The sequence below is a fragment of the Coregonus clupeaformis genome, chromosome 28, assembly GCF_020615455.1.
Source record: "Coregonus clupeaformis isolate EN_2021a chromosome 28, ASM2061545v1, whole genome shotgun sequence".
Taxonomy (NCBI): Eukaryota; Metazoa; Chordata; class Actinopteri; order Salmoniformes; family Salmonidae; genus Coregonus; species Coregonus clupeaformis.
This window is the reverse complement of record NC_059219.1, coordinates 8,855,560-8,880,535: the sequence shown is the minus strand read 5'-3', so window position 1 is coordinate 8,880,535 and position 24,976 is coordinate 8,855,560. Positions and strand designations below refer to the sequence as shown.

Genomic DNA, 24,976 nt, shown 5'->3' with positions numbered 1-24,976 from the left:
TGTATATATTATATCTAAACTGGCCGGTGTATATATTATATCTAAACTGTCCGGTGTATATATTAGAGTCTGGAGCTGAGGCATTAGATGTGTCCCTTTTGTTTATGGACCGTGCAGCAGAGTGATCTGTGCTTGTCTGACCCTGACCCCAACCCTAGCCATCTCTCTTCCTCTGCCGGGCATCATAAAGACAGCCAGCCTGCCAGCCAGCACAGAAGATCTGCCATTCCTTTCTTTCACTCTCCTCTCACTCTCCTGTCACTGGATAGAGAAAGGGACATTTAGAGAAAAGACGGACACCCTCCTCTCCTTGGCAGGGTGACCCCTGCTGAATAGCCCTGTGAGTTGAGGATGGTCTTCCGGAATATTCTCATTATGTCTCTGTAAAGAGTGGCTGTCTCCGGGCAATGTGACGGAAGAATCCTCTCTGCTGCTGCTCTCTGGCTATTCAGCTGCACAGGAGAGGGGGAGATAGAGGTGGGGGGGGAGGAGAGAGAGGGAGGGAGGTGAGATGGGTGTGAACAAAGAGCTGCAAGGAATTATAAAGCAGTCGGGAGTGTCTTGCCGTACCTGTCTCTTTAATGGGAAAGGAGAGAGTGTAGAAAGAGAGAGAGAGAGAGCGAGAGAGAGAGGTGTGTGCTTGCATGTGGGTGCATGCTATTCTGTTGGTGTGAGGGATACAGTATGTGCTATGATCCCTTAAAGAAAGGAGACATGGCCAGCTCTCTGAACACACAGAGACCTCTGCAGATCCGGTGGGCCAGGGGGACCAGACCCAGTGATCTAACATTGATCGGTCTGTTATAAGACCCAACAGACACAGAGCCATCTCTCTCGCTCTCTCTGCTGCTCATCCATTGAGGAGTGGAATAATGTGTGAAAACCTACTGTTTAATATTCCATAGCAGAGTACTGTTTTCCCCTGTTAGCCCCTCTCTGTACTCTCTCTCTCTCTCTCTCTCTCTCTCTCTCTCTCTCTCTCTCTCTCTCTCTCTCTCTCTCTCTCTCTCTCTCTCTCTCTCTCTCTCTCATAATAAGACACTTTAGTCATCACCTTGTGCTCAGACAGTGTATGTCTCTATGTGAGATTGTGTTCTGGTGTGTATGAATAGAGGGGATCCTCGTGTCAGGCCTTGACAAGTTCTTTCATCATTTAATCAACTAGTAACGGGCTGCCTTTGACCACCCAGTCCACCCCCACAAATCCCCTCTGGCCACTCTTTCCCCATTCCACCCCCACCATCCCCTCTGTCCACTCCTTCCCCATTCCACCCCCACCATCCCCTCTGTCCACTCCTTCCCCATTCCACCCCCACCATCCCCTCTGTCCACTCCTCCCCCATTCCACCCCCACCATCTCCTCTGTCCACTCCTCCCCCATTCCACCCCCACCATCTCCTCTGTCCACTCCTCCCCCAGTCCACCCCCACCATCCCCTCTGTCCACTCCTCCCCCATTCCACCCCCACCATCTCCTCTGTCCACTCCTCCCCCATTCCACCCCCACCATCCCCTCTGTCCACTCCTCCCCCATTCCACCCCCACCATCCCCTCTTGTCTCTCAGAACATGCTAACGCTTGACCTTGAGCGCTTTACATAATTGAATGAAAAAACAATTGTCACACTTAAGAATTTTAATTGAGTGGTACAGAAAGAATAAGAAAATTAGATGCAGCAGCGTTGAGGGAAAACACATTTGTTTTTCAGTTAATTGAAAAAATAATTGACAGATGAAAATAGTATAGTGTAGAGTTTTGATGGAACATAATAGAACCTTTCAGACATCTCCTCACCAAGCCTTCTGCCTTGCAGACATCTCCTCACCAAGCCTTCTGCCTTGCAGACATCTCCTCACCAAGCCTTCTGCCTTTCAGACATCTCCTCACCAAGCCTTCTGCCTTTCAGACATCTCCTCACCAAGCCTTCTGCCTTGCAGACATCTCCTCACCAAGCCTTCTGCCTTTCAGACATTCCCCCATCAGCCCCCCCTTCCGTCATCATCAGTCCCCCTTCCTTCATCTACAGCCCCCCTTCCCCCATCAACAGCCCCCCTTCCTTCATCAACAGCCCCCCTTCCCCCATCAACAGCCCCCCTTCCTTCATCTACAGCCCCCCTTCCTTCATCTACAGCCCCCCTTCCTTCATCAACAGCCCCCCTTCCTTCATCAACAGCCCCCCTTCCCCCATCAACAGCCCCCCTTCCCCCATCAACAGCCCCCCCTCCCCCATCAACAGCCCCCCTTCCCCCATCAACAGCCCCCCTTCCTTCATCAACAGCCCCCCTTCCCCCATCAAATGTCCCTTACTTCATTAACAGCCCCCCCTTCCTTCATCAACAGCCCCTCCCTTACCCCATCAACAGCCCCCTTCCTTCATCAACAGCCCCCCTTACCCCATCAACAGCCCCCCTTACCCCCATCAACAGCCCCCCTTACCCCATCAACAGCCCCCCTTACCCCATCAACAGCCCCCCCTTACCCCATCAACAGCCCTCCCTTGCCCCATCAACAGCCCCCCCCTTACCCCATCAACAGCCCTCCCTTGCCCCATCAACAGCCCCCCCCTTACCCCATCAACAGCCCTCCCTTGCCCCATCAACAGCCCTCCCTTGCCCCCATCAACAGCCCTCCCTTGCCCCATCAACAGCCCTCCCTTGCCCCCATCAACAGCCCCCCCCTTACCCCATCAACAGCCCCCCCCTTACCCCATCAACAGCCCCCCTTACCCCATCAACAGCCCCCTTACCCCATCAACAGCCCCCCTTACCCCATCAACAGCCCCCCTTACCCCATCAACAGCCCCCCTTACCCCCATCAACAGCCCTCCCTTACCCCATCAACAGCCCCCTTCCCCCATCAACAGCCCCCCTTCCCCCATCAACAGCCCTCCCTTCCTTCATCAACAGCCCCCTTCCCCCATCAAATGTCCCTTACTTCATTAACAGCCCCCCTTCCTTCATCAACAGCCCCCCCTTACCCCATCAACAGCCCCCCTTCCTTCATCAACAGCCCCCCTTACCCCATCAACAGCCCCCCTTGCCCCCATCAACAGCCCCCCTTACCCCATCAACAGCCCCCCTTCCCCATCAACAGCCCCCTTACCCCATCAACAGCCCTCCCTTACCCCATCAACAGCCCCCCTTCCCCCATCAACAGTCCCCCTTCCCCCATCAACAGCCCTCCCTTACCCCATCAACAGCCCCCCTTACCCCATCAACAGCCCCCCTTACCCCATCAACAGCCCTCCCTTGCCCCCATCAACAGCTACCCTTCCCCCATCAACAGTCCCCCTTCCCCCCATCAACAGCTACCCTTCCCCCATCAACAGCCCCCCATCAACAGCCCCCCTCCCCATCAACAGTCCCCTCCCCATCAACAGTCCCCCTTTCCCAGCACACTTCTTTCAGCTTATTCCCACAACAGAATGCCTTCAAACACATTTTAAAAGAAAAGGAAGGACATTAAGAAACAGTAAGGTGTACACCATAACGTTGCTTCAATACAAAGCAAACATACAGTAGCCTAGCTTTTTCAGGTGGCGCTCACCAATGAAGTGAAACAAAGGTGAAACGGACTGTAAAGAAGTCAGTTTAAATGCCAGGCTAATACCAATACTACCAACCAACCACCTACATAATGAAGGCCATTACAACCCCAAACCCCTGGAGGTTCATCTGCTCTGCACAGCATCTTTAATCCAAATTGTGTCGAGGTTGGATCCATCTTTTCTATAGGACCTAATGCAGATATAAGTGTGTCATCTCAGGGAGAAGCGGAGGAATGTGTTTGAAGGGACAGGGCTATATCTGTCTTGGGAATACTGGGAATGCCACAGCATTCCGAGCTGGAACGCTGAGCCCCATTTCCGTACTCCACTGGCTGCTAGGAGCAATCTGTGCACAGTAATGTGAAGCTTACCAATAAATCCCCTGCTGTACTGTCCTGCCAGTGACTGGGACTAGAGGACATATCGAAACCTTTTACTGGTTTCACTGGCATGTACTGTAATGTCTCCTTGGTTCCACCACCACCAGTTCATTTGAATCATCTTAAACTGGTCCACATTACCAGTAATGTCCAGGTATAGTGTTAAAATGTGGCGGAAGTAGATTTCACAAAGAAGGAGGCTCTCACTGAGCCGAGTGTGATCCATCACCATTGATTTTCCTATTTTTACACCATGCTCCTCTGCCAACAGTTTCACACGTTCAATCAATCAATCAATCAATCAATCAATCAAATGGATTTCACACATTGACCTCTAAACCCCCCCTATTTCATGTTTCCTGTTGTCAGGTGCTGGTGCCCAAAAGGTCAGAGTTCAAGGGGAAGATGATTGAGGTGGAGATCTTCGAGGCAGGGAAACACTTCCTGAAGGGAAGACCGCTGGACGGTTGTAAAGTGTTCACTCCCTCCATCGCCGAGCCGCTGCAGAAGGGAGAGGTGTCTGGGCTAACTCCGGTACGCTATTCAATACAACGGGGGTTTGTGTCCTCATGTGAACCACTATTAGAGCTGCATCAGCTAGCTATCTCAGACAGGAAGGTGGAATATCTACAGCAAAGTTAACGATGTACCGAACATACAGCAAATGGTTACGTTCCATTATAGGAACTGTTTTTTTGTTGTTGTTCTGCTTCAAATACTGGCCCCGTGTAGCTCAGTTGGTAGAGCATGGCGCTTGCAACGCCAGGGTTGTGGGTTCGTTTCCCACGGGGGGCCAGTATGAAAATGTATGCACTCACTAACTGTAAGTCGCTCTGGATAAGAGCGTCTGATAAATGACAAAAAAAAATAATAATAATTATAAAAAAAATAAGAGGCTTTCAAAAGCAGTTTACTCTGAGCTAGCAGGGTCACTTCAGGGCAGACATTGCACACATTATGAGTTGTTTCTCCAAGTTCCTCCAATTGCTGCCTTTCGTCCAGGGAGACAAAGTGCAATGTGATTTGATATGATTGGAAGCCATAACTACATGACTATTATCACCGTTACTCCAGGCCTGGAAGTGACATTTCATTCACTGCGTCAATCCGCCTGCACCCATGTGAAGTCTTTCCTGCTAATGCATTACCACATCAGTGGCCCTATTGAATTCAACTAGAGGTTCAAGTCTTTCCTTTTCAAGAGGAAGCTTGTAGGCTGAGCTATCTCAGGTCATCATCCCAATGGCTTACCAGGTTGAATAAAGGCAATACATTAATAAAATAATCACATGAACAGAAAAAATACATTATGAACAGGGGAGAAAGTCTTTCATTCAGTCAGTGTGAAGGCAATATCTATCTGAATTAGTGTTGGCACGATACCAGTATCGCGATACTAGGAAGCAAAGGAAACGGAACATGAAGCAGTGTAAATGTCTAGAGGATAAAACAGTCTTCCTTATCTTGTCACCCAGCTGTAGCACACAGTATTTTACAAAAGTAGGTTTTAAAGGAACATCTGGTAGTATGGGGTCTGCATGCTAAGATGTGGTCAGAGTAGAGCCAGGGCTCTCTGTGGGTCTGCATGCTAAGATGTGGTCAGAGCAGAGCCAGGGCTCTCTGTGGGTCTGCATGCTAAGATGTGGTCAGAGTAGAGCCAGGGCTCTCTGTGGGTCTGCATGCTAAGATGTGGTCAGAGTAGAGCCAGGGCTCTCTGTGGGTCTGCATGCTAAGATGTGGTCAGAGTAGAGCCAGGGCTCTCTGTGGGTCTTCATGCTAAGATGTGGTCAGAGCAGAGCCAGGGCTCTCTGTGGGTCTGCATGCTAAGATGTGGTCAGAGCAGAGCCATGGCTCTCTGTGGGTCTGCATGCTAAGATGTGGTCAGAGCAGAACCATGGCTCTCTGTGGGTCTGCATGCTAAGATGTGGTCAGAGCAGAGCCAGGGCTCTCTGTGGGTCTTCATGCTAAGATGTGGTCAGAGCAGAGCCAGGGCTCTCTGTGGGTCTGCATGCTAAGATGTGGTCAGAGCAGAGCCAGGGCTCTCTGTGGGTCTTCATGCTAAGATGTGGTCAGAGTAGAGCCAGGGCTCTCTGTGGGTCTTCATGCTAAGATGTGGTCAGAGCAGAGCCAGGGCTCTCTGTGGGTCTTCATGCTAAGATGTGGTCAGAGCAGAGCCAGGGCTCTCTGTGGGTCTTCATGCTAAGATGTGGTCAGAGCAGAGCCAGGGCTCTCTGTGGGTCTGCATGCTAAGATGTGGTCAGAGCAGAACCATGGCTCTCTGTGGGTCTGCATGCTAAGATGTGGTCAGAGCAGAGCCAGGGCTCTCTGTGGGTCTTCATGCTAAGATGTGGTCAGAGCAGAGCCAGGGGCTCTCTGTGGGTCTTCATGCTAAGATGTGGTCAGAGCAGAGCCAGGGCTCTCTGTGGGTCTGCATGCTAAGATGTGGTCAGAGCAGAGCCAGGGCTCTCTGTGGGTCTGCATGCTAAGATGTGGTCAGAGCAGAGCCAGGGCTCTCTGTGGGTCTGCATGCTAAGATGTGGTCAGAGCAGAGCCATGGCTCTCTGTGGGTCTGCATGCTAAGATGTGGTCAGAGCAGAGCCAGGGCTCTCTGTGGGTCTTCATGCTAAGATGTGGTCAGAGCAGAGCCAGGGCTCTCTGTGGGTCTTCATGCTAAGATGTGGTCAGAGCAGAGCCAGGGCTCTCTGTGGGTCTTCATGCTAAGATGTGGTCAGAGCAGAGCCAGGGCTCTCTCCTGCTCAGTTGTTAATTTAATCAGACAGGATAGCCTGGTGTTCCTAGAGGAAGCTACTCTACCCCTTTCACCTATCCATCCTTCTGAGCCTGAGGTACACACTGGGCCTGGGGTACACACTGGGCCTGGGGTACACACTGGGCCTGGGGTACACACTGGGCCTGAGGTATACACTGGGCCTGGGGTATACACTGGGCTTGGGGTATACACTGGGCCTGGGGTACACACTGGGCCTGAGGTACACACTGGGCCTGAGGTATACACTGGGCCTGGGGTATACACTGGGCCTGGGTTACACACTGGGCCTGAGGTACACACTGGGCCTGAGGTACACACTGGGCCTGAGGTACACACCTGGCCTGAGGTACACACTGGGCCTGAGGTATACACTGGGCTTGGGGTATACACTGGGCCTGGGGTACACACTGGGCCTGAGGTACACACTGGGCCTGAGGTATACACTGGGCCTGGGGTATACACTGGGCCTGGGTTACACACTGGGCCTGAGGTACACACTGGGCCTGAGGTACACACTGGGCCTGAGGTACACACCTGGCCTGAGGTACACACTGGGCCTGAGGTATACACTGGGCCTGAGGTACACACTGGGCCTGAGGTACACACTGGGCCTGAGGTACACACTGGGCCTGGGGTACACACCTGGCCTGAGGAATACACTGGGCCTGGGGTACACACTGGGCCTGAGGTACACACTGGGCCTGAGGTACACACTGGGCCTGAGGTACACACTAGGCCTGAGGTATACACTGGGCCTGAGGTACACACTGGGCCTGGGGTATACACTGGGCCTGGGGTACACACTGGGCCTGGGGTACACACTGGGCCTGAGGTATACACTGGGCCTGAGGTATACACTGGGCTTGGGGTACACACTGGGCCTGGGGTACACACTGGGCCTGAGGTATACACTGGGCCTGAGGTATACACCTGGCCTGAGGAATACACTGGGCCTGAGGTACACACTGGGCCTGAGGTACACACTGGGCCTGGGGTATACACTGGGCCTGGGGTACACACTGGGCCTGAGGTACACACTGGGCCTGAGGTACACACTAGGCCTGAGGTATACACTGGGCCTGGGGTATACACTGGGCCTGGGGTATACACTGGGCCTGGGGTACACACTGGGCCTGAGGTACACACTGGGCCTGGGGTACACACTGGGCCTGGGGTATACACTGGGCCTGGGGTATACACTGGGCCTGGGGTACACACTGGGCCTGAGGTACACACTGGGCCTGAGGTATACACTGGGCCTGGGGTACACAGTAGATAGACCGGCTGCTCCATAGCCATTCTTTGCAGAGAGGAAACAGACATCACATTAATAGCCTTATGAAGAAACATACCATTCTGGTCGCTCTGGTTAAATGTCAATATAGGAGCGCCATTAGCAACCACATCTGTCTAAATAATCAAGTGCCATATCAAGTCAAATGGGCACAAAGTGAATGTCATGTGACACACATCAAGTTTGCAGGTATATTTTAGAGCAGTTTGAGGAGTGTTAACCTCTCTCTCTTCAGACATGATGAGGTTAGGTTTAATCAGACCTGGGCTGTGTTCATAATGAACTATAGTGAGAATAGGGTGGTCATTTCAGACACTTCCAAGGGTTGTTTATGAGGTCGCTTTTTGACAGAGAGGAAAGAGACGTCTTGGTGGTGGTGAACTTTAAAAAAAACGTGATGTCATATCGTGAGAGCGAGCCTGACGGTTGGTTGGTTGGTTGGTTGGTTGGTGGACGTGGTGATGGCGGGCTGCCAGACTCTCTGACCCCGTCCCAAAATAGCACCCTATTCCCTACGCAGTGCACTACTTTTGACCAGTGCCCATATGGAATAGGGTGCCATTTTGGACGCACCCTCTCCTTTATGTGCTGTTCATGCCTGCCACAGCACTGCTCGGCTACAGCTCGGCTACAGCTCGGCTGTAAAAACCTGATGGAGTGTGAAATTAAAAATGTGTATCACATTTCTGAGCATCATTTGATGTCCTTTCCTGCAATAGAAAATGTTCAGGAGCTGCTCCTATGAAAAATAACACTGAGCTCCCAGATTAAAATACGCAAGAAAAATAGTGACAGTTTAGCCAGCCGTATAATTTCCAAATTGCTCATTGAGAACCCTCACTCACTCATACTCGTTCTTCAATCTCTCTCTCTGTCTCTCTCTCTGTCTCTCTCTCTCTCGCTCTCTCTCTCTCTCTCTTTCTCTCTCTCTTTCTCTCTCTCTGTCTCTGTCTCTGTCTCTCTCTGTCTCTCTCTGTCTCTCTCTCTCTCTCTCTCTCTCTCTCTCTCTCTCTCTCTCTCTCTCTCTCTCTCTCCCTCCCTAGGGGCTTTAGAAAGGCAATTAATAATATTTACATAATCTGTTTAGTTTAAAAGGGGTTTACAGGGGAGTGGGGGCGCAGTAAGTGAGATGGTTGTATGATAGTGCTTCAGCTCAGTGAGTGGACTGGAATCTCACAGTGCAGGTATTTTTAGTGACAGTCAGGTTGGACTGGAATCTCACAGTGCAGGTATTTTTAGTGACAGGTTGGACAGGAATCTCACAGTGCAGGTATTTTTAGTGACAGGTTGGACAGGAATCTCACAGTGCAGGTGTTTTTTGTGACAGTCAGGTTGGACAGGAATCTCACAGTGCATGTGTTTTTAGTGACAGTCAGGTTGAATAGGAATCTCACAGTGCAGGTGTTTTTAGTGACAGGTTGGACAGGAATCTCACAGTGCAGGTGTTTTTAGTGACAGTCAGGTTGGACAGGAATCTCACAGTGCATGTGTTTTTAGTGACAGTCAGGTTGAATAGGAATCTCACAGTGCAGGTGTTTTTAGTGACAGGTTGGACAGGAATCTCACAGTGCAGGTGTTTTTTGTGACAGTCAGGTTGGACAGGAATCTCACAGTGCATGTGTTTTTAGTGACAGTCAGGTTGAATAGGAATCTCACAGTGCAGGTGTTTTTAGTGACAGGTTGGACAGGAATCTCACAGTGCAGGTGTTTTTAGTGACAGTCAGGTTGGACAGGAATCTCACAGTGCAGGTGTTTTTAGTGACAGTCAGGTTGAATAGGAATCTCACAGTGCAGGTGTTTTTAGTGACGGGTTGGACAGGAATCTCACAGTGCAGGTGTTTTTAGTGACAGTCAGGTTGGACTGGAATCTCACAGTGCAGGTGTTTTTAGTGACAGTCAGGATGAATAGGAATCTCACAGTGCAGGTGTTTTTAGTGACAGTCAGGTTGGACAGGAATCTCACAGTGCAGGTGTTTTTAGTGACAGTCAGGTTGGACTGGAATCTCACAGTGCAGGTGTTTTTAGTGACAGTCAGGATGAATAGGAATCTCACAGTGCAGGTGTTTTTAGTGACAGTCAGGTTGGACAGGAATCTCACAGTGCAGGTGTTTTTAGTGACAGTCAGGTTGAATAGGAATCTCACAGTGCAGGTGTTTTTAGTGACGGGTTGGACAGGAATCTCACAGTGCAGGTGTTTTTAGTGACAGTCAGGTTGGACTGGAATCTCACAGTGCAGGTGTTTTTAGTGACAGTCAGGATGAATAGGAATCTCACAGTGCAGGTGTTTTTAGTGACAGTCAGGTTGGACAGGAATCTCACAGTGCAGGTGTTTTTAGTGACAGTCAGTTTGAATAGGAATCTCACAGTGCAGGTGTTTTTAGTGACAGGTTGGACTGGAATCTCACAGTGCAGGAGTTTTTAGTGACAGTCAGGTTGGACAGGAAACTCACAGTGCAGGAGTTTTTAGTGACCGTCATGTTGGACTGGAATCTCTCAGTGCAGGTGTTTTTAGTGACTGTCAGGTTGGACTGACTGTAACAGGGATTTATAAAACCTGACACGAGAGAGGTCTTGGTAAAAACATATACATTATGAAACTAAATAAGACAGCATTCAGTTAGTCTTGTTGTCAAAGGGATTGTAGACTAAACCATCTGACCTTAAGGGGAGGAGAGAGGAAGTGTCTGGACTGTCCTGGTGTTAGAATTCTCCTCCTGGTCGTTCTTTATGGTTATTACATTCCTGTTGCTGTGTGGTCCACTAACAGCTGCAATTAGCTCAAGGACTAGCAGATACCGTAGCTACTACCATCCCTATTAGTTAGAGGACCAGCTAGCTACAACCATACCTATTAGTATTGTTAGAGGATTATAGCAGTTAGCTACAACCATACCTATTAGTATTGTTAGAGGACTATAGCAGCTAGCTACAACCATACCTATTAGTATTGTTAGAGGACTATAGCAGCTAGCTACAACCATACCTATTAGTATTGTTAGAGGACTATAGCAGTTAGCTACAACCATACCTATTAGTATTGTTAGAGGACTATAGCAGCTAGCTACAACCATACCTATTAGTATTGTTAGAGGACTATAGCAGCTAGCTACAACCATACCTATTAGTATTGTTAGAGGACCAGCTAGCTACTACCATCCCTATTAGTTAGAGGACCAGCTAGCTACAACCATACCTATTAGTATTGTTAGAGGACTATAGCAGCTAGCTACAACCATACCTATTAGTATTGTTAGAGGACTATTGCAGTTAGCTACAACCATACCTATTAGTATTGTTAGAGGACCAGCTAGCTACAACCATACCTATTAGTATTGTTAGAGGACTATAGCAGCTAGCTACAACCATACCTATTAGTATTGTTAGAGGACTATAGCAGCTAGCTACAACCATACCTATTAGTATTGTTAGAGGACTATAGCAGCTAGCTACAACCATACCTATTAGTATTGTTAGAGGACTATAGCATCTAGCTACAACCATACCTATTAGTATTGTTAGAGGACTATAGCAGCTAGATATAACCATACCTATTAGTATTGTTAGAGGACTATAGCAGCTAGCTACAACCATACCTATTAGTATTGTTAGAGGACTATAGCAGCTAACTACAACCATACCTATTAGTATTGTTAGAGGACTATAGCAGCTAGCTATAACCATACCTATTAGTATTGTTAGAGGACTATAGCATCTAGCTACAACCATACCTATTAGTATTGTTAGAGGACTATAGCAGCTAGCTACAACCATACCTATTAGTATTGTTAGAGGACTATAGCAGCTAGCTACAACCATACCTATTAGTATTGTTAGAGGACTATAGCATCTAGCTACAACCATACCTATTAGTATTGTTAGAGGACTATAGCAGTTAGCTACAACCATACCTATTAGTATTGTTAGAGGACTATAGCAGCTAGCTACAACCATACCTATTAGTATTGTTAGAGGACTATAGCAGCTAGCTACAACCATACCTATTAGTATTGTTAGAGGACTATAGCAGTTAGCTACAACCATACCTATTAGTATTGTTAGAGGACCAGCTAGCTACAACCATACCTATTAGTATTGTTAGAGGACTATAGCAGCTAGCTACAACCATACCTATTAGTATTGTTAGAGGACTATAGCAGCTAGCTACAACCATACCTATTAGTATTGTTAGAGGACTCTAGCAGCTAGCTACAACCATACCTATTAGTATTGTTAGAGGACTATAGCAGTTAGCTACAACCATACCTATTAGTATTGTTAGAGGACTATAGCATCTAGCTACAACCATACCTATTAGTATTGTTAGAGGACTATAGCAGCTAGCTACAACCATACCTATTAGTATTGTTAGAGGACTATAGCAGCTAGCTACAACCATACCTATTAGTATTGTTAGAGGACTATAGCAGCTAGCTATAACCATACATATTAGTATTGTTAGATGACTATAGCAGCTAGCTACAACCATACATATTAGTATTGTTAGAGGACTATAGCAGCTAGCTACAACCATACCTATTAGTATTGTTAGAGGACTATAGCAGCTAGCTACAACCATACCTATTATTATTGTTAGAGGACTATAGCAGCTAGCTACAACCATACCTATTAGTATTGTTAGAGGACTATAGCAGTTAGCTACAACCATACCTATTAGTATTGTTAGAGGACTATAGCAGCTAGCTACAACCATACCTATTAGTATTGTTAGAGGACTATAGCAGTTAGCTACAACCATACCTATTAGTATTGTTAGAGGACTATAGCATCTAGCTACAACCATACCTATTAGTATTGTTAGAGGACTATAGCATCTAGCTACAACCATACCTATTAGTATTGTTAGAGGACCAGCTAGCTACAACCATACCTATTAGTATTGTTAGAGGACCAGCTAGCTACAACCATACCTATTAGTATTGTTAGATGACCAGCTAGCTACAACCATACCTATTAGTATTGTTAGAGGACTATAGCAGCTAGCTACAACCATACCTATTAATATTGTTAGAGGACTATAGCAGCTAGCTACAACCATACCTATTAGTATTGTTAGAGGACTATAGCAGTTAGCTACAACCATACCTATTAGTATTGTTAGAGGACTATAGCAGTTAGCTACAACCATACCTATTAGTATTGTTAGAGGACTATAGCAGCTAGCTACAACCATACCTATTAGTATTGTTAGAGGACTATAGCATCTAGCTATAACCATACCTATTAGTATTGTTAGAGGACTATAGCAGCTAGCTACAACCATACCTATTAGTATTGTTAGAGGACTATAGCAGCTAGCTACAACCATACCTATTAGTATTGTTAGAGGACTATAGCAGCTAGCTACAACCATACCTATTAGTATTGTTAGAGGACTATAGCAGCTAGCTACAACCATACCTATTAGTATTGTTAGAGGACTATAGCAGCTAGCTACAACCATACCTATTAGTATTGTTAGAGGACTATAGCAGCTAGCTACAACCATACCTATTAGTATTGTTAGAGGACTATAGCAGCTAGCTACAACCATACCTATTAGTATTGTTAGAGGACTATAGCAGCTAGCTACAACCATACCTATTAGTATTGTTAGAGGACTATAGCAGTTAGCTACAACCATACCTATTAGTATTGTTAGAGGACTATAGCAGCTAGCTACAACCATACCTATTAGTATTGTTAGAGGACTATAGCAGCTAGCTACAACCATACCTATTAGTATTGTTAGAGGACTATAGCTGTTAGCTACAACCATACCTATTAGTATTGTTAGAGGACTATAGCAGTTAGCTACAACCATACCTATTAGTATTGTTAGAGGACTATAGCATCTAGCTACAACCATACCTATTAGTATTGTTAGAGGACTATAGCATCTAGCTACAACCATACCTATTAGTATTGTTAGAGGACTATAGCATCTAGCTACAACCATACCTATTAGTATTGTTAGAGGACTATAGCATCTAGCTACAACCATACCTATTAGTATTGTTAGAGGACCAGCTAGCTACAACCATACCTATTAGTATTGTTAGAGGACTATAGCAGCTAGCTACAACCATACCTATTAATATTGTTAGAGGACTATAGCAGCTAGCTACAACCATACCTATTAGTATTGTTAGAGGACTATAGCAGTTAGCTACAACCATACCTATTAGTATTGTTAGAGGACTATAGCAGCTAGCTACAACCATACCTATTAGTATTGTTAGAGGACTATAGCATCTAGCTATAACCATACCTATTAGTATTGTTAGAGGACCAGCTAGCTACAACCATACCTATTAGTATTGTTAGAGGACTATAGCAGCTAGCTACAACCATACCTATTAGTATTGTTAGAGGACTATAGCAGCTAGCTACAACCATACCTATTAGTATTGTTAGAGGACTATAGCAGCTAGCTACAACCATACCTATTAGTATTGTTAGAGGACTATAGCAGTTAGCTACAACCATACCTATTAGTATTGTTAGAGGACTATATCAGTTAGCTACAACCATACCTATTAGTATTGTTAGAGGACTATAGCAGCTAGCTACAACCATACCTATTAGTATTGTTAGAGGACTATAGCAGTTAGCTACAACCATACCTATTAGTATTGTTAGAGGACTATATCATCTAGCTACAACCATACCTATTAGTATTGTTAGAGGACTATAGCATCTAGCTACAACCATACCTATTAGTATTGTTAGAGGACCAGCTAGCTACAACCATACCTATTAGTATTGTTAGAGGACCAGCTAGCTACAACCATACCTATTAGTATTGTTAGAGGACTATAGCAGCTAGCTACAACCATACCTATTAATATTGTTAGAGGACTATAGCAGCTAGCTACAACCATACCTATTAGTAATGTTAGAGGACTATAGCAGTTAGCTACAACCATACCTATTAGTATTGTTAGAGGACTATAGCAGTTAGCTACAACCATACCTATTAGTATTGTTAGAGGACCAGCTAGCTACAACCATACCTATTAGTATTGTTAGAGGACTATAGCAGCTAGCTACAACCATACCTATTAATATTGTTAGAGGACTATAGCAGCTAGCTACAACCATACCTATTAGTATTGTTAGAGGACTATAGCAGTTAGCTACAACCATACCTATTAGTATTGTTAGAGGACTATAGCAGCTAGCTACAACCATACCTATTAGTATTGTTAGAGGACTATAGCATCTAGCTATAACCATACCTAGTAGTATTGTTAGAGGACCAGCTAGCTACAACCATACCTATTAGTATTGTTAGAGGACTATAGCAGCTAGCTACAACCATACCTATTAGTATTGTTAGAGGACTATAGCAGCTAGCTACAACCATACCTATTAGTATTGTTAGAGGACTATAGCAGCTAGCTACAACCATACCTATTAGTATTGTTAGAGGACTATAGCAGCTAGCTACAACCATAGCTATTAGTATTGTTAGAGGACTATAGCAGTTAGCTACAACCATACCTATTAGTATTGTTAGAGGACTATATCAGTTAGCTACAACCATACCTATTAGTATTGTTAGAGGACTATAGCAGCTAGCTACAACCATACCTATTAGTATTGTTAGAGGACTATAGCAGCTAGCTACAACCATACCTATTAGTATTGTTAGAGGACTATAGCAGCTAGCTACAACCATAGCTATTAGTATTGTTAGAGGACTATAGCAGTTAGCTACAACCATACCTATTAGTATTGTTAGAGGACTATATCAGTTAGCTACAACCATACCTATTAGTATTGTTAGAGGACTATAGCAGCTAGCTACAACCATACCTATTAGTATTGTTAGAGGACTATAGCAGTTAGCTACAACCATACCTATTAGTATTGTTAGAGGACTATAGCAGCTAGCTACAACCATACCTATTAGTATTGTTAGAGGACTATAGCAGCTAGCTACAACCATACCTATTAGTATTGTTAGAGGACTATAGCATCTAGCTACAACCATACCTATTAGTATTGTTAAAGGACTATAGCAGCTAGCTACAACCATACCTATTAGTATTGTTAGAGGACTATAGCAGCTAGCTACAACCATACCTATTAGTATTGTTAGAGGCCTATAGCAGCTAGCTACAACCATACCTATTAGTATTGTTAGAGGACTATAGCATCTAGCTATAACCATACCTATTAGTATTGTTAGAGGACTATAGCAGTTAGCTACAACCATACCTATTAGTATTGTTAGAGGACTATAGCAGCTAGCTACAACCATACCTATTAGTATTGTTAGAGGACTATAGCAGCTAGCTACAACCATACCTATTAGTATTGTTAGAGGACTATAGCAGCTAGCTACAACCATACCTATTAGTATTGTTAGAGGACTATAGCAGCTAGCTACAACCATACCTATTAGTATTGTTAGAGGACTATAGCAGCTAGCTACAACCATACCTATTAGTATTGTTAGAGGGCTATAGCATCTAGCTACAACCATACCTATTAGTATTGTTAGAGGACTATAGCATCTAGCTACAACCATACCTATTAGTTAGAGGATTATAGCAGCTAGCTACAACCATACCTATTAGTATTGTTAGAGGACTATAGCAGCTAGCTACAACCATACCTATTAGTATTGTTAGAGGACTATAGCATCTAGCTATAACCATACCTATTAGTATTGTTAGAGGACTATAGCAGTTAGCTACAACCATACCTATTAGTGTTGTTAGAGGACTATAGCAGCTAGCTACAACCATACCTATTAGTATTGTTAGAGGACTATAGCAGCTAGCTACAACCATACCTATTAGTATTGTTAGAGGACTATAGCAGCTAGCTACAACCATACCTATTAGTATTGTTAGAGGACTATAGCATCTAGCTACAACCATACCTATTAGTTAGAGGATTATAGCAGCTAGCTACAACCATACCTATTAGTATTGTTAGAGGACTATAGCATCTAGCTACAACCATACCTATTAGTATTGTTAGAGGACTATAGCAGCTAGCTACAACCACACCTATTAGTATTGTTAGAGGACTATAGCAGCTAGCTACAACCATACCTATTAGTATTGTTAGAGGACTATAGCAGCTAGCTACAACCATACCTATTAGTATTGTTAGAGGACTATAGCATCTAGCTACAACCATACCTATTAGTATTGTTAGAGGACTATAGCAGCTAGCTACAACCATACCTATTAGTATTGTTAGAGGACCAGCTAGTTACAACCATACCTATTAGTTAGAGGATTATAGCAGTTAGCTATAACCATACCTATTAGTTAGAGGACTATAGCAGTTAGCTACAACCATACCTATTAGTTAGAGGATTATAGCATCTAGCTACAACCATACCCATTAGTTAGAGGACTATAGCATCTAGCTACAACCATACCTATTAGTTAGAGGATTATAGCATCTAGCTACAACCATACCTATTAGTTAGAGGACTATAGCATCTAGCTACAACCATACCTATTAGTTAGAGGACTATAGCATCTTGCTACAACCATACCTATTAGTTAGAGGACTATAGCATCTAGCTACAACCGTACCTATTAGTTAGAGGACTATAAAAGCTAGCTACAACCATACCTATTAGTTAGAGGACTATAGCATCTAGCTACAACCATACCTATTAGTTAGAGGACTATAGCGGTTAGCTATAACCATGCCTATTAGTTAGAGGACTATAAAAGCTAGCTACAACCATACCTATTAGTTAGAGGACTATAGCACCTAGCTACAACCATACCTATTAGTTAGATGACTATAGCGGTTAGCTATAACCATACCTATTAGTTAGAGGACTATAGCACCTAGCTATAACATACCTATTAGTTAGAGGACTATAGCGGTTAGCTACAACCATACCTATTAGTTAGAGGACTATAGCACCTAGCTATAACATACCTATTAGTTAGAGGACTATAGCGGTTAGCTACAACCATACCTATTAGTTAGAGGACTATAGCAGTTAGCTACAACCGTCCTGCCGGGCAGTAAACAGCCTCTGACACCTCTTAAATAAACCGGTTTTGCTCCAGAAAAGGTTTCTGTCTCTTTCCCAAATGATGCCCTATTCCCTATATAGTCCACAGCTATGATCAAAATACGTTTGCCCCTGGTCAAAGTAGTTCAACATAGTGCACTATACAGGGTGCCATTTGGGGTGCGGCCTCTCCCTCTCCTTTCCTCTTGTCTATGCAGAACCACAGCTGTTTTTCACTGGGGGCGACACAATGTGCCAGGGTTTTCACTGGGGGCGACACAATGTGCCAGGGTTTTCACTGGGGGCGACACAATGTGCCAGGGTTTTCACTGGGGGCGACACAATGTGCCAGGGTTTTCACTGGGGGCGACACAATGTGCCAGGGTTTTCACTGGGGCGACACAATGTGCCAGGGTTTTCACTGGGGGCGACACAATGTGCCAGGGTTTTCACTGGGGGCGACACAATGTGCCAGGGATTTCACTGGGGCGACACAATGTGCCAGGGTTTTCACTGGGGCACACAATGTGCCAGGGTTTTCACTGGGGGCGACACAATGTGCCAGGGTTTTCACTGGGGGGCACAATGTGCCAGGGTTTTCACTGGGGGCGACACAATGTGCCAGGGTTTTTCACTGGGGGCGACACAATGTGCCAGGGTTTTCACTGGGGGCGACACAATGTGCCAGGGTTTTCACTGGGGGCGACACAATGTGCCAGGGTTTTCACTGGGGGCGACACAATGTGCCAGGGTTTTCACTGGGGGCGACACAATGTGCCAGGGTTTTCACTGGGGGTGACACAATGTGCCAGTGTTTTCACTGGGGGGCGACACAATGTGCCAGGGTTTTCACTGGGGCGACACAATGTGCCAGGGTTTTCACTGGGGGCGACACAATGTGCCAGGGTTTTCACTGGGGCGACACAATGTGCCAGGGTTTTCACTGGGGGCGACACAATGTGCCAGGGTTTTCACTGGGGGCGACACAATGTGCCAGGGTTTTTCACTGGGGGCGACACAATGTGCCAGGGTTTTCACTGGGGCGACACAATGTGCCAGGGTTTTCACTGGGGCGACACAATGTGCCAGGGTTTTCACTGGGGCGACACAATGTGCCAGGGTTTTCACTTGGGGCGACACAATGTGCCAGGGTTTTCACTGGGGGCGACACAATGTGCCAGGGTTTTCACTGGGGGCGACACAATGTGCCAGGGTTTTCACTGCAATTACATGTCCTACACAGCGCTAAGCTATTAGCAGCCTATTCCAACACGGACGGAAACCCATTATACACATTCACAATCTCTCTCTACAAATACACACACTTACACACACACACTTTAACACACGCATGCGTGTGCACACACACACACACACACACACACACACACACACACACACACACACACACACACACACACACACACACACACACAGTGTACAGCACCAGTACTCCACTAGGTGGCAAAGGTCCAGAACAGCAGAAACTGGATCAGCAGCGCGACCAAGGTGGACTGGGGACAGGGACAGCCAGGGGTCCTCGGGCCAGTCAGTCCTGAGGCATGGTCCTAGGGCTCAGGTCCTCCGGGAGGAGAGAGATGGGAGAATTAGAGGGACCATACTTAAGATCACACAGGACACCAGATAAGACAGAGGTTGAGACAGAGTCTGCATCTCTCACATGGTTCGGCAGACCATTCCATAAACATTTAGCTCTATAGGAGAAAGCCCTGCCTCCAGCTGTTTGCTTAGAAATTCTAGGAACAATAAGGAGGCCTGCGTCTTGTGACCGTAGCGTACGTGTAGGTATGTACGGCAGGACCAAACCGGAGAGACGGGTAGGAGCAAGCCCATGTAATGCTTTGTTGGGGAATCAGCCCTAGCCTTAACAGGAAGTCAGTGGAGAGACTCTAGTGCTGGAGTAATATGATACAGTGCTTTGGTTCTAGTCAAGATTCTAGCAGCCGTATTTAGCACTAGCTGAGGTTTATTTAGTGCCTTCTCCGGGTAGCCGGAGAGTAGAGAGCCATTTGTGACTGGGTGCCATTTGTGACGCACCCCCCTGTCTCTCAGTCCTTCTCTCATGTGGGAAGAAACACGGCAAGCTGTCAGTGGCCCTCTTGAAGAGGGAGGAGGAGGAGGAGGAGGAAGAGGAGGAGGAGGAGGAGGAGGAGAGGGCTTCAATTGGACCCCATTTATGTCCTCCTCCTCCATCAGCCATGATGACTAGCAGGTTGGAAGACACACACTTTACCCTCTCTGTCGGTCTGCCATGCCAGCCCATACAGAGCCATGATTACAGGTCAGACAAGAGATACCTCATGGTACTGATGTTGAATGGAGCAGGAGGATATGGGGAAAGCTAAGTGGGATGTTGTTTTGCTGCTTATTTCACCGCAAAGATGAAAGGGTTGTGGGATGGTCCTCGTTGCCATGTGTGGAAGAGTAGCTTGGTCATATTTCTTTTAGATTCACAGTAAGACGAGTAGTAGAGATTGATGGTGATTGATATGCACACTGTAGGTAGGGAAGGCTACTCTCAGAGGTGGACCAAGTCCATATGTCATGTTGATATAGTCAACAACATCTCTACAACTAGATTTGATTTAGCTTGCTATTTCAACTTGTGGTCATTTTAGTTTAAAAGCAGAAAACCCACACCTGATTTGGGGAGGTGCAGGCTGCTAAAACAGAAAAGACACCCGTTACTCTCCACCAAAATAACATGTCTGGACTGTAAGGAAGCAGTTATTATTCTCTCTACTTCTGGTCCCTGTCTCTCTGTCCCTAGACTCCCCCTAACCCTAACCCTTTCTCTACCTGTCTCTCTGTCCCTAGACTCCCCCTAACCCTTTCTCTACCTGTCTCTCTGTCCCTAGACTCCCCCTAACCCTTTCTCTACCTGTCTCTCTGTCCCTAGACTCCCCCTAACCCTTTCTCTACCTGTCTCTCTGTCCCTAGACTCCCCCTAACCCTTTCTCTACCTGTCTCTCTGTCCCTAGACTCCCCCCACCCCTTTCTCTACCTGTCTCTCTGTCCCTAGACTCCCCCTAACCCTTTCTCTACCTGTCTCTCTGTCCCTAGACTCCCCCTAACCCTTTCTCTACCTGTCTCTCTGTCCCTAGACTCCCCCTAACCCTTTCTCTACCTGTCTCTCTGTCCCTAGACTCCCCCTAACCCTAACCCTTTCTCTACCTGTCTCTCTGTCCCTAGACTCCCCCTAACCCTTTCTCTACCTGTCTCTATCTGTCCCTAGACTCCCCCTAACCCTTTCTCTACCTGTCTCTCTGTCCCTAGACTCCCCCTAACCCTAACCCTAAATTAACCCTCACTATGACATCATTGTGTTCATGAACCCAGTAGACAACCTAGGCGTTGGTTCACACTGGTAGTCAGTTAGTGACTGATGCTGTCAGTTCAAACTGCTGTGACACAAGCAGGGCCTATACACACACACACACACACACACACACACACACACACACACACACACAGTGTAAACAAACAAACATGCTCAGTCTGTTTGTGTCAAATGTAAACACACTTTCCCATGACGATGTGTCTGTGTGGGGACTGACTGGAGACTTTCCCATGACGATGTGTCTGTGTGGGGACTGACTGGAGACTTTCCCATGACGATGTGTCTGTGTGGGGACTGACTGGAGACTTTCCCATGACGATGTGTCTGTGTGGGGACTGACTGGAGACTTTCCCATGACGATGTGTCTGTGTGGGGACTGACTGGAGACTTTCCCATGACGATGTGTCTGTGTGGGGACTGACTGGAGACTTTCCCATGACGATGTGTCTGTGTGGGGACTGACTGGAGACTTTCCCATGACGATGTGTCTGTGTGGGGACTGACTGGAGACTTTCCCATGACGATGTGTCTGTGTGGGGACTGACTGGAGACTTTCCCATGGCGATGTGTCTGTGTGGGGACTGACTGGAGACTTTCCCATGACGATGTGTCTGTGTGGGGACTGACTGGAGACTTTCCCATGACGATGTGTCTGTGTGGGGACTGACTGGAGACTTTCCCATGACGATGTGTCTGTGTGGGGACTGACTGGAGACTTTCCCATGGCGATGTGTCTGTGTGGGGACTGACTGGAGACTTTCCCATGACGATGTGTCTGTGTGGGGACTGACTGGAGACTTTCCCATGACGATGTGTCTGTGTGGGGACTGACTGGAGACTTTCCCATGACGATGTGTCTGTGTGGGGACTGACTGGAGACTTTCCCATGACGATGTGTCTGTGTGGGGACTGACTGGAGATTTTCCCATGACGATGTGTCTGTGTGGGGACTGACTGGAGACTTTCCCATGACGATGTGTCTGTGTGGGGACTGACTGGAGACTTTCCCATGACGATGTGTCTGTGTGGGGACTGACTGGAGACTTTCCCATGACGATGTGTCTGTGTGTGGACTGACTGGAGACTTTCCCATGACGATGTGTCTGTGTGGGGACTGACTGGAGACTTTCCCATGACGATGTGTCTGTGTGGGGACTGACTGGAGACTTTCCCATGACGATGTGTCTGTGTGGGGACTGACTGGAGACTTTCCCATGACGATGTGTCTGTGTGGGGACTGACAGGGAGGTGTCATTGTGGAATAGGTCCTTTAATGCGTGCGTGCAGACAGGACAACAAGAGACTAGTGACCTCAGTAACCCAGTACATAATCAGACAGGACAACAAGAGACTGGTGACCTCAGTGACCCAGTACATAATCAGACAGGACAACAATAGACTGGTGACCTCAGTAACCCAGTACATAATCAGACAGGACAACAATATACTGGTGACCTCAGTGACCCAGTACATAATCAGACAGGACAACAAGAGACTGGTGACCTCAGTAACCCAGTACATAATCAGACAGGACAACAAGAGACTGGTGACCTCAGCAACCCAGTACATAATCAGACAGGACAACAAGAGACTGGTGACCTCAGTGACCCAGTACATAATCAGACAGGACAACAAGAGACTGGTGACCTCAGTGACCCAGTACATAATCAGACAGGACAACAAGAGACTGGTGACCTCAGTGACCCAGTACATAAACAGACAGGACAACAAGAGACTGGTGACCTCGGTGACCCAGTACATAATCAGACAGGACAACAAGAGACTGGTGACCTCAGTGACCCAGTACATAATCAGACAGGACAACAAGAGACTGGTGACCTCAGTGACCCAGTACATAATCAGACAGGACAACAAGAGACTGGTGACCTCAGTGACCCAGTACATAAGCAGACAGGACAACAAGAGACTGGTGACCTCAGTGACCCAGTACATAATCAGACAGGACAACAAGAGACTGGTGACCCAGTACAGTGTGTTGCTTGGTTGGTTGGTGGGTTTGTTCAGTGGCTAAACGATGTGGGAAGCTGCCTGCCGAACCCACTGTTGCAGAGCTGTAAACACACACACAGCAGTCACTCTTGGTTCCCTGTAGGATTCAAGGTTTTTTGCAGAAGACAGCAGGGCTGGTGCATTCTCTATCATCTTTCTATCCACGGCAGTCTGTTGTCATGGACAGAAAGGTCATTCTGTTCCAAATTAAGAGATGTTTTCTCCCATTTCAGGTTTGTTTACTTCAATACGCTTTTCTGTCCATAGCACTCCCTCTGTCCTTTAGAGGAATACACATCTCTCCTCTCCTCCATCTCTCCTCTCTTCCGTCTCTCCATCTCTCCTCTCCTCCATCTCTCCTCTCCTCCATCTCTCCTGGCCTCCACATACATTCACCTTGATAGAAAGTGATTTTCCCCCATTGTGCCGACCAAAGGACTCATTCCAGTGTCTGCTCCTGGGCAGGGCCCTCTGAAAGGAGAGAGAGACTGTTGTGAACACTCTTAGAAATGGGAGCGCCTGCTCTCCGCCACAGCAAGTGCACCTCCAAATAATCAGCTCTATTCAAACAACAGCATTCAGAAAGGGAAGGATTTTGCAGGGGGGAAGAGAGGGAGGGAGGGAGGGAAAGAAAGCTGCTCCATCCATCCAGAGATGACAGATGAAAGGAACTCACCCAGCCTCCCCTCAATCCTCTCTCTCCCTCTCCCCCTCTCTCTCTTTCTCCTCCTTCCAATAATGTACCCCCCCCCACTCCCTCTCTCTCTCTCTCTCTCTCTCTCTCTCTCTCTCTGTCTCGCTCTCTTTCAAGGTCTCTCTTTCCTCTCTTCCTGGCACTTTGAAACGCCACCCCATCGGCACGGCTCGCGGGCGTTTGGGGTGCGGCCTCGGAGGTTGCAGCCGAAACACAATAATACGCCAGCATTATGTATGTCAACAACCCGGCGCCATGAAAAAAATCTAATTGCCATTAAAAAGTGTCTTGCCGTGTGCCTCCCACCTCTGTAGAGCAATCTGGATGTATTCATGGTGGGTGAGGATGCTTTAATCATTCACAGACAGACGGCAAGGCAGAAGTGTGTGTGTGTGTGTGCGTGCGTGCGTGCGTGCTTGCGTAACACCTGGAACTACTGGGTATTAAGATGCTGAAGCGGCTAATTGTGCAAACACACACACTACACACACACACACACACTACACACACACACTAGACACACACTCACCACCAGGGTGGGATTGCCAGCCCTTTGCAGCATCATACCCCACTCAGAGACCCGGGACCCCTGGGACCCAGACAGAGACAGACAGGGCTGGACGACCAGAGACTATACCTTACCCCACACACAGCTCCCCAGTCTGCCTACCAGACCCGCTCCTCACCAGCCTCAGGCTCTTAGGGAGGATCCCATAGACACTAGTTTATTTTCATCTGATTTCATCCTCTCCTTCTCCTCTGTTTTGTGACAGAAGAACAGCGTAGGTTTACTGTGACATGTTGATTGAACTCTTTGACGTTGCATTGTGCATACATTTGTGTTGATGAAAAACGCTTAAGTTGAATGATAGATTAGGTTTGGATGTTGTTGTTATGGCAACAGTTTTTTTTTTGTAGAAA

At 46.8% G+C, this 24,976-nt stretch overlaps 1 protein-coding gene across 1 annotated transcript in view; it reads left to right on the top strand.

Moving 5' to 3' along the window:
• LOC121543749 (threonylcarbamoyladenosine tRNA methylthiotransferase) overlaps positions 1–24,976 on the top strand; it is a 184,722-nt gene that overhangs the window by 134,829 nt on the left and 24,917 nt on the right. Inside the window, exon 4 of the mRNA XM_045208545.1 lies at positions 4,296–4,460. Within this exon, the coding sequence (XP_045064480.1) occupies positions 4,296–4,460 (165 nt within the window). The remainder of the gene's footprint in view (positions 1–4,295; positions 4,461–24,976) is intronic.